Source organism: Camarhynchus parvulus, chromosome 1A (genome assembly GCF_901933205.1).
Source record: "Camarhynchus parvulus chromosome 1A, STF_HiC, whole genome shotgun sequence".
In the NCBI taxonomy this organism is placed as follows: Eukaryota; Metazoa; Chordata; class Aves; order Passeriformes; family Thraupidae; genus Camarhynchus; species Camarhynchus parvulus.
Genome location: NC_044586.1, coordinates 44,566,834 through 44,576,815, shown reverse-complemented (window position 1 = coordinate 44,576,815; position 9,982 = coordinate 44,566,834). Strand labels below are relative to the sequence as shown.

Genomic DNA, 9,982 nt, shown 5'->3' with positions numbered 1-9,982 from the left:
CATACCAGAGTGTAAGAATAGGCCGTGACCATGACCATACTATAGTCATTCAGTACTTCAGATTATAAATCTTCTTAATCTTGCATTGCAAATGTTTCATTTCCATGCATGGTGTTTGGAGAACTCTATATTAGAGAGACCATCAAAAATGACTTGAAAGGTCATTGTTCATGTCGCTGTGGGACCGTATATTTAACAACAAAGAAAGGAGGGTGGTCTGCACAGTTCAGGTGATTGCAACATGAGAAGTGCAACTTGAAGTACTAACTTTAACAACTGCCCAATTTTTAAAAGCGAAGATCACCCCTGCCACCCCAAAGATGAGCACCATCATGTTCTCATAACTATGTTTGCAGAAAAAAATAAAAATTGTGCGGCACCGGAGGTTTGTAGCAGTTTTCTGCCTAAGAATAAATTTTATCTGAAACAAGTCACATGGTTGAAGTAGTGTGATGTTGGGTTTAAATACATGTAGCTTCCAGTGGCTGGAGACCTCTAGGCTTGGTCAGGCTGCTACTGAAGCTAATTTTGTGGTTTGGCAACCAATTCCAATGCCTTTTAGCGAGTGTCAAAAAAAAGAACCCAAACCTGACAACAGCCTTAAAAAATGCCTGTAGTCTACTAACGGTCTCACGGATGTGACACACATTATGAATCAACCCTATAAATCTGTCCCACAGAAGGATTTATTCTGGCTTGAACAGAAGCTCCCAGTGAAGAAGTTCCTCAGGATCCAAATCTCTCGACCCAAAACAAGCTGTTCCTCAACTGCCTTGCAGCCAAAGCGAATTAATCTTGGGGCACGGCTTTCATGTTCCCACTTCTCCCGGACAAACTTCCATACAAACCGAAGAGGCGGGAGGGCGGAGGGATCCCGGTCCTTCCCTCTCCCTCCTGGTTTTGCCACGGTGGCACCAGCGAGGGTCAGCGCCAGCGGGTGCGGGGGCCGGCGGGAGGCCCCTGCGGCGGCCCCGGCTGCAGCCCGCCGCCTCCCGGCGCCGCCGCCCCGGCCCACCGGCCCGCATGACATCATCGGGACGGCTCGGGATCGATCCTCGCCGGCCGCCGGCTCGGGCGGCGCTCCTCCGCGGCGGCCGCCGCTGCCGCCCTGCGCGCCGAGGGGCAACGCGGGCCCTGCCGCGGGCGGAACGGGCTGACACCGGGCTCATCGCCGCCGCCATGCAGCGAGCGCGCTGACGGCTCTGCGCCGGCTCCGGGCTGCGCGTCGGGAACTGCTCCGCGGGCTGCCGGGGGAAAGGTGCGGCGTCCTCACGGCCCCGCGGCGAATGCGCCCTCCGCCAACAACGGCACTTTTTAAGGAGCCCTCCCTGGCTCGGGGGCCAGGAAGAAGGAATTCACCGGGTGGCAATCGGGAGGAAGGAAAACGAGCCACGAGCAGGAGGATTAAGCAGCGGCAGCTGAAGAAACCGCCCGGTGCCTCTCCTGACAGGCTGCGACGCGCAGCGCTTCCAGACCCCCGTCGTAAACGAATGGGGCGGGAGGGGGAGCCCAGAGGCATAAACAAGGAGCGCAGGACCTAATTTCTTCCCCTCCCTTTCCTCACTGGCTTGCCCGGGCTCGCCAGTAAATCCAGCTGGGCTATACGTCGCGATGGGAACGTGCTGCCAAGGAGGCTGCCTTCCCGTCGCTGAGGACGCTGCCTTCCCCGCACTGAGGAGGCTGCTGCTGCCGCCGGGGCTGCCTGCACACCACTGAGGACGCTGCTGCTGCTGCCGCCGAGGTTGCCGTGCCCTCTCTGAGACAGCAGCAGCTGCTGCCGCCGAGCCTGCCGTGCCCTCATTGAGGCGGCCGCCGCCGCTGCGTTACAGGGAGAGATTGTGGCGCTGCGACAGGGGAGGACGGGGCTCGGCGCGCAGGGGGGAGGCGCGGCGAGCATGCGCCGCCCGAGCCACTGACTGGATCCTCAGCCAAGGTACCGAGGCGAAAAAAAAAAAAAAAAAAAAAAAAAAAAGGAAATTGAAAAAAAAGGAGAAAGGAAAAGGATTGAGAGAAAGAAGAATGAATGACGGTAGTGGGGAATAGAAAAGACCGCCAGGGTAAAGCAGCCCCCGGTCGGCGGGAAGGAGCGGCTCTGGCATGTGGGGATCTCCGACACCAACAGGTAGGAGGAGAGGGGCTGGGGGCCCCGAGGGCTGCCGCGGCTGCAGGTGCGTGCTGAGAGGGCTCTCCCGCTCAGGGCTGCGGGACTGACTTCCAAAGAAGGGGCATGATGGAAGCCCTCCCAGACAATGCCTCTTCCGCTCTCCCCAGCTCCCCGCCGCGGGGGGCTCTCGCACGGCTCCGGCAGATGCGGCTGATGCCAGGCAGCGGCGGCCGGGCTGCCTTGCAGCGCGGCGCAGTCAGTCCAGCGCAGCATGGCCGGGCGCGGGGGAGCGGCCGTGGCCGGGGGTGCGTGTGTCAGCGGCGGCGGTGTGAGTGAGTGTGCGGCGGGGCCGGTGCGTGCGGGCTCCGTGTGTGCGGAGGCAGGGCCGGCCGCCGCGGGGACAGCTCCACGGAGGAGGGGGAGCGGCGGGGCTGGCGGGAGGGGGAGGGGGAGCCTCATTTCATGGTTTTAAAACGATGCCATGATCTGATCAGCCTCTGTTTACACAGCAGCAATCAGGCTCTTTTGTGGACGGTAAGAATGGAAGGATTTTGCTGGGATTCAGTGGGAATATCCTTTGTACACCCGAGGTGGCATAGGAAACACTTCGTGTGAATAACGAAGGAGCCTGATCATGCCTGCTGAGGCTCCTGTCCCTGGCTCTGGAGGGAGAAAAAAGAAAAACAAAACAAAACCGAAAAAAAAAAAAAAAGCAGCAACAGACAGCTCTTTATTATATTTTATCGCATGAAATGTGTTCCGGTACGATTCACTAGGAGGATTAATGGGAATCACGGAGCCCTAATTAGCAAAAAAAAAAAAAAAAAAAAAAAGAAAAACAACCAAAAAAAAAAACCAACAATTTATATGTTTATTTAAGCATAACCAAAACTAGCTCTCCCAAAAGGATGGGCATTATATCTTGGCTGTGCTGCCTATTTTTGCTCAGTATTTACACTGACCGTTGCTTATTATGAATTATGTCGAGGCTTTAACGATTTGCATTGAAGCACGGGGGAAGGGGGGGGGAGGCCGGGGGGGACGACACCCTAAAGCATACTGCTATCGACTGTCTAGATACCTGTTTATCGAAAAGGCTAAACGATAAAATTATTGTTTATAGCAGGAAGGGAGGGGGATAGTGAATACTGTTTCTCTTACAAAATGCATAAACTAACACTGTGTGATTAATGTGCTTTGGTGACTTGGGTTAAAAAACATAAATTCTGCAGGGTTTCTTTGGGTGTGATCCATATCAACACAGCAGTTGCCTCTTAAAACATTGACAAATACTGTAGCCATAAAATAAATGTAGGTAATGTCAAAATATCAGCAGTCTTTGGGGATTCTTTAAAAAAGATGTCAGTGATTAACTCTTGGGCTTGCAAACTGGGAATTTTTTGATTCATAAAATCTCTGAGGCTTTAACTGTGAAATTATATGTGCTACCAAATATAAGGGGCACTGGTCAGTCATGAAACTGTAACAAATCTGCCAATAGTCAATTATACTAAATAGTCAGTAAAAAAACCCAAAAGCCTCACGTTTTTTAAAAACAAACAATAGTAGTCAAATTTACAACTTCATTTGGTTCTCCATAAATTAACATCTTTGCTAGCACTTTCTGACATCATTTTGTGTTAACTTAAGAACTGATAGCTTGATTTTTTTTCAGATATTTTGATGGCATGACAAATCAGAAAGAAGAGGATGTACTGTATGACTAGACACAAGATCAGTTCTGTTTGTGGATTACATTTTCAGTAAGATGTATGGATCTATTTTTTCCTTGTTCTTAAATATAGATCATGAGACTTGACTGAGGCAATATACATATCATCCATCCATCTATGGCGAACTACAGCCATGCAGCTGACAACATTTTGCAAAATCTCTCTCCTTTAACAGCTTTTCTGAAACTGACTTCCCTGGGTTTCATAATAGGAGTCAGTGTGGTGGGTAACCTTCTGATCTCCATTTTGCTAGTCAAAGATAAGACCTTGCATAGAGCTCCTTACTACTTCCTGTTGGATCTTTGCTGCTCAGATATCCTCAGATCTGCAATTTGTTTCCCTTTTGTTTTCACCTCGGTAAAAAATGGCTCGACGTGGACGTATGGGACTCTTACTTGCAAAGTGATTGCCTTTTTGGGGGTTTTGTCCTGCTTTCACACTGCTTTCATGTTATTCTGCATAAGCGTCACGAGATACTTAGCTATTGCCCACCACCGTTTTTATACGAAGAGACTGACCTTCTGGACTTGTTTGGCTGTTATCTGTATGGTGTGGACTCTCTCTGTAGCCATGGCTTTCCCCCCAGTTTTAGATGTGGGCACCTACTCATTCATTAGGGAGGAAGACCAATGCACTTTCCAGCATCGTTCCTTCAGGGCTAATGATTCATTGGGATTTATGCTTCTTCTTGCCCTTATCCTCCTAGCCACACAGCTTGTCTACCTCAAGCTGATATTTTTTGTTCACGATCGCAGGAAAATGAAGCCAGTCCAGTTTGTTGCAGCAGTGAGCCAGAACTGGACTTTCCATGGTCCTGGAGCGAGCGGTCAAGCAGCTGCTAATTGGCTGGCTGGATTCGGAAGGGGTCCCACGCCTCCAACCTTGCTGGGAATCAGGCAGAACGCCAACACCACAGGCAGGAGGAGGCTACTGGTTTTAGACGAATTCAAAATGGAGAAGAGAATCAGCAGAATGTTCTACATCATGACATTCCTCTTTCTGACCTTGTGGGGTCCCTATTTGGTAGCCTGTTACTGGAGAGTTTTTGCGAGAGGGCCTGTAGTACCTGGGGGATTTCTAACGGCCGCTGTCTGGATGAGTTTTGCCCAAGCTGGAATCAATCCTTTTGTCTGCATTTTCTCCAACAGGGAGCTGAGGCGCTGTTTCAGCACAACCCTTCTTTACTGCAGAAAATCCAGGTTACCAAGGGAACCTTACTGTGTTATATGAGGGAGCATCTGTAAATCTTTAGCCTTGTGAAACACTACCATTCTCTGCTAAGCAATTGTGGCCTGTAGCCATGTCTTGAGGAGAAAATCAAGAATGGGACGTCAGCAGCTGTAAGGATTTGGGCAACATTCTGCAGTCTCTGCAATAGCTCACCTCTAATCCTGTTTTAAACCTAAACATGTTCCTGCTGACCACTGCTGAAGGTTTGTAATTAAGAACAAAGGACTGAACTACTGCCCTGAATTCCTTTATGTGGTTGAAATCTAGATTATGAAAGTAGCAGGTGCTAAGTATCAGTGCTAAATGCTGTGTATATCACTACATAAAATAAGAACATCAAAAAGATTAGCATTGGACATCTTAATAAATTAAGTTGATATGAGGTTAATGTGTTGATAAAACTAATTTTAGACATCTGAAGACCTTTAAAACATTTCATACAATTATTATTTTGCAAAGACTGAAAACTGGGGACTCAAGTACTGTAACTGATTAAAGATGTGCCATGCATTATTGGATTATCACACTTACAAATCTGTTTGCCTTGTGAGTAAGTTTTGGGGAGCATTCCAAAGCAGTATTTTTGTTCGATTTTGACTTTAATTTTTTTTTCTCCAAATATATTACTCTTTCTAATTGCCATTTTCCTTAACAGTGAAATTACTAACATTTAACTGTATTCTGTGTTTTTTGCTGATTTGGTATAAAGTTTAATAGACTCTTATTTATATTTTTTAAAAAGCTAGATATCAGTCTGTTAGGCAACGTTAATGATAATATCCAGTCATAATTGAACAGTTATAATTATACAGAATAAACACATGTTGCCTTAAAGGGTTATCTAGTATCTTCCATTTTGTTTAGCATTGAAACAAATAAGCAAGGAAAATTGAATCAGTAACTCTGGTCAGTCATTTGGGAGTGCATGAAAGATCACTTAGTCCTCTTTTTTCCTTTTTACTCCAATGGTTCCCAAAATCAATATGCACATCACTGGGATTATATGATTTTTTTCTAGGTGTGCCGCCCTTTCTAGTTTGTTCTGAGAAACACAGGCAGTTGATGTATGTTTATATTTTAAGACAGCTGTCATGGGGAGACCGCAGCCTTAGTATGATATCTTGCACAATTTGTGAAGCATTTATTCTACTGAAGGCACAGTCTTGTTTATATTTTCTGCACATTTTGGTGTATTGGTTGTTTTAAATTATTTAAGTTTTAACTTGTGAAAGCATATACTATGATTTCTTAGTATTTTAGAAATACATTAGAGTCTGTGAGTCTTTCCTTCTTTAAGATACAGATGTGTGGATTTCAATATAAAGTTGCATTTGCCAAAATTTACCTGTGTAGCTTGTTAATTTTCTTGGAATAAAATTTTACATTTTTCCAGTTATACAATTAACCTTTTTTATTTTGTCTAGTGAGCTAGCATGAAGTACTGAGAATGTAGCCATTATGAATTATTATCCTTTGCAGTCACTGTATTCCCAAACTGTAAATGCATGAATGATGGGGACCACAGGATTGATAAATGATATTATCTGCAGTAGCACTATTGTGTAGTTTATCATAATTACCCATCTATCTGTTCTAATATGTCAGTTATATTTGAAGTTACAACACAGTATTTCACATTAACTTCACAGTTTAATTTTGGAAAATGTGTATAACTGAAGCACAAAATCATGAGTTGATCAGTCATAAAGAACACAGATTTTTCTTAATTTTGGGAGAGACTAGAGGTCTGAATTCAGTATTGGTATATCTTGTCCTTTATTGCAGTTTTATGACCAGAAAGTTAACGTATGCATACACAAGTAGCAGTCAATAATGGAAATGCTTAAATTTGTGTGATAACATTATATAACATATGCAACAATTCAGACAGTTGTGTCTATATGTGATCAGACAACTTGATCAAAGATTTGGTGAGCAATCTGTTTGACCTCACTTACACTTTTATACTGAGGTTGATTGGTGAGAGGCATGGCTTTATATACTGTGTTGAAACAGAAAAAATGCTAAAATAATGAGTCCTCATCAGTGTAGGAATGTTTCAGAACATAATTCGAAATGGGACCAATAAACTTCTACCAAAAGGACATTTTTATTACACTGGAAAAGGCTTTGAAATTAAGGTAGTTAAGCAATTGTCAAAGATAGAAGGAGTGAATAAAAACTGAATCATATGTTGAGAAAAATTCTGAAAGTCATCCCACTTAAGTTTATTAAAAGGTTGATTGGCAATAACTTCAGTCTAATTTCTTTAAAATAGTAACCTTTACAAGGAACATTGATATTACATATTGTAATAAAGAAGTACATATAAATAAAGTTGTAAATAGTATATAGTTGTAGAAGTAGTCAGTTCTGAGGATTAGCCAGAAAATTTTCAACTATGAAATTTCAAAAGCTGCAAATCTGGGGCCTGACCTAACTCTTAATAAAGTTAGTTGGTGTTTTCCCATTAACTTCATTTGGAGCAGAAGCGGGCCCTAGCATTTCTATAGTACTATACTTCTGAAATACTAAGAAGGCTGTATTTACTATGCAGTGGGAAAGAAAAAAAAATTAAATTATTTCCCTGGAACTTTTGCAAGGAGCAACTGATGTAAATTAAAATAATAAACAGTAAACAAATCTGAAAGCAAATATTTTGATAAATGTTTTTCTTTTGATATGAATATAATTCCTTTGGCTATATAACAATACTGTATTGCTACCTGTGAAAGGGCAGGTAGTTTTTATTAAGTGGATTTATAAGAATTGTGCCAGTAAGAAATCTTGTGACAGAAGTATTTAGTTTGATTTTTCTCCAGTGTTGAGAGGACAAGGGGATGTTCAGTGAAATTAAAATCCAACATATAAAGTAGCATTTTATGGAATGTTATTACTCAGTGGATATCGGATGATTACACACTGATACAGGATGTCAAGTAGTTTAGAGAGATTCTTCAAAGAACTGAATGTATACATGAATTAAAGCAGTGCTTGCACTTTTTGCCTCAGTGTCATTTTGATCCTAGTCAGCATATCAAAACTAATGTATTAAGGTATAAATTCAAAGGAGCAAGAAGGTTCATTCCAATTCAGTTCACTGTTGTGTCACAGTATGAAGAGTCTTTTGCTTTCATTTTAGTACAGGAGTCTAGCTATTGCCAAAGCTAGAATACAGGGCTAGTAGATTAGTCCTTTCTTTTCAGAATAGCAAAGAATATCACAATATTTTATATCTGCATTGGTCTTTAATGTTCATGGATAATGTTAAGTCAATAGTTTAAATTTTCTGATGAGAGAGGAGAAAAAAAACCCCAGACTCCCTGAAAGAAAGGCTTTCTACCCCTGTTCCTTTCCTGGCCTCTGTTGCCCCACAGCCCTTTGGCAGCCTCTTCATGAATCCTTCTACAGGATCAAATGTTTTGTATTTCTCCTGCTCCTTGAGACGTGTCTCAGCCCCTCCTCCTCCCCAGCAGATAAGCTCCTGCAGCAGCTTCCCAGGGTTTGTCAGTGTCTGGGTTCCCTCCCTGAGGATGGAGAGGCACTGCCAGTTCCTTCCAGGTGCCTTTGTGGCTCATGGCTCTCAGGCCTCTTGGCTGGCACGCTGACTATCTCTGTCCTTTGGCTTTGCTCATGAAGTAGATGCTGTTTATGTTATGCAAACAAAAATGGGAATGGGGAGGGGGCAGCAGGAAACAATTTTCCCTCTCACAAGTTTTTCACAAGGAAACCACTGTTTTTGTTGCATTGCCCAAGAGCACATTGTATTTTAAAAGCATAATTGGTGTTAATTACCCTCTAAATGGATAAAATGTACAGTTAGCCAATTAAGTCAAGGTTTTTGGTACAGCTAAAAAGTCTTATTATAAAATGGCTTTTTGTCAGTCTCTAGACCTTGGAGGCAGAGGAGTCCACTCTGCCTGCTTTTAAGTGCATTGTGTTTGTTCACTTGTTTTGCTTTTGCTTTGACTTTCAAGCATCTCAACATTTTCTTTATATTAATAGGAATCCAGTAATGGAGCAGGTTTTTATCACTCCTGGGTTTAAAAAAATAATATTAAAGGGAACTCTGATGATTTTTGTGGTGAGTTACGGAGGTATTTTGGCAAGTAGTTGGTTTTTAGCAAATGTTAAATAAACCTGTGGGCTCCTGCATAGTTGCACAGTCAGTTCTTAATTATTGAAACTAGCAATGAAATAGACTAACCCACATAAAGCTAACACCCAGGTCATACAAAGCATGTCCACATTAGATAAGAACTTCCTATGTGTATTACATTTATCAAGGAATGGAGTTAAACTCAAGTAAAAGTGAGATCAGAAATCCAAAGAAGAATGGTGGGTGTTTTTCCTTTTTTTTCTGCTTTGTTTTAGCACAGCACTGCTAATCTGCAACCTGGGTTACACACCCACATACAACTGAGAGTTGCCTGTACAATTCTGCATAGCACATAGGCAACTTCCTTCTAGTTTATATTCATTGAGAGCTCTATGAGTGCACACTCAGAGAAAAGAGAAGGCTCAGTCTGAGATACTGCTCTTCAAAATTGAAATTCAATAGAACTTCTCTGCTTTTGTATACTTCAGTGATTTTGAGTGTGAAGAAATCAGTGACTTAAGTCAGCCATGATCATAAGTGTACTCTGGCCATGGCCATTAAAAAGAGGAGAAGATGACATTTTGCAATGCATATGCAATAAATCAAAGAGTTTGATATTATACACCAAGACTTTGTGTGAGTGGGCTGAAAATAGTTCATATTTTTCTTTTAGAAAAAAGTATGATGAAGCTATCCATTGAAATGGATAAAGCCTTTAACTATCCAGTGTGGAAAAAGAAGAGGAACTTTAAAATTTGCTCATTATAAATAGTAAACAAGTTTCAGTGGTGTTTTTGTTCAGCTGAACTGTGTAAT

At 43.0% G+C, this 9,982-nt stretch overlaps 1 protein-coding gene across 4 annotated transcripts; it reads left to right on the top strand.

Moving 5' to 3' along the window:
* Positions 1-1,113: 1,113 nt before the first annotated feature.
* On the top strand, positions 1,114-6,461 carry GPR85 (G protein-coupled receptor 85). 4 transcript variants are annotated; one of them, XM_030960888.1, is made up of 2 exons: positions 1,114-2,122; positions 3,780-6,461. In XM_030960888.1, the coding sequence occupies exon 2, from the start codon at positions 3,955-3,957 to the stop codon at positions 5,065-5,067; it is 1,113 nt and encodes a 370-aa protein (XP_030816748.1). In that variant the 5' UTR covers positions 1,114-2,122; positions 3,780-3,954; the 3' UTR covers positions 5,068-6,461. The 4 variants fall into 4 exon arrangements, with proteins under 4 accessions (XP_030816748.1, XP_030816751.1, XP_030816749.1 ...); XM_030960891.1 differs by lacking the exon at positions 1,114-2,122 and adding an exon at positions 2,177-2,409; XM_030960889.1 differs by lacking the exon at positions 1,114-2,122 and adding an exon at positions 2,177-2,432.
* Positions 6,462-9,982: the final 3,521 nt, after the last annotated feature.

Excerpts from the sequence above, each read along its gene's own strand:
- GPR85 (XM_030960888.1), top strand. The coding sequence starts at position 3,955 with ATGGCGAACTACAGCCATGCAGCTGACAACATTTTGCAAAATCTCTCT.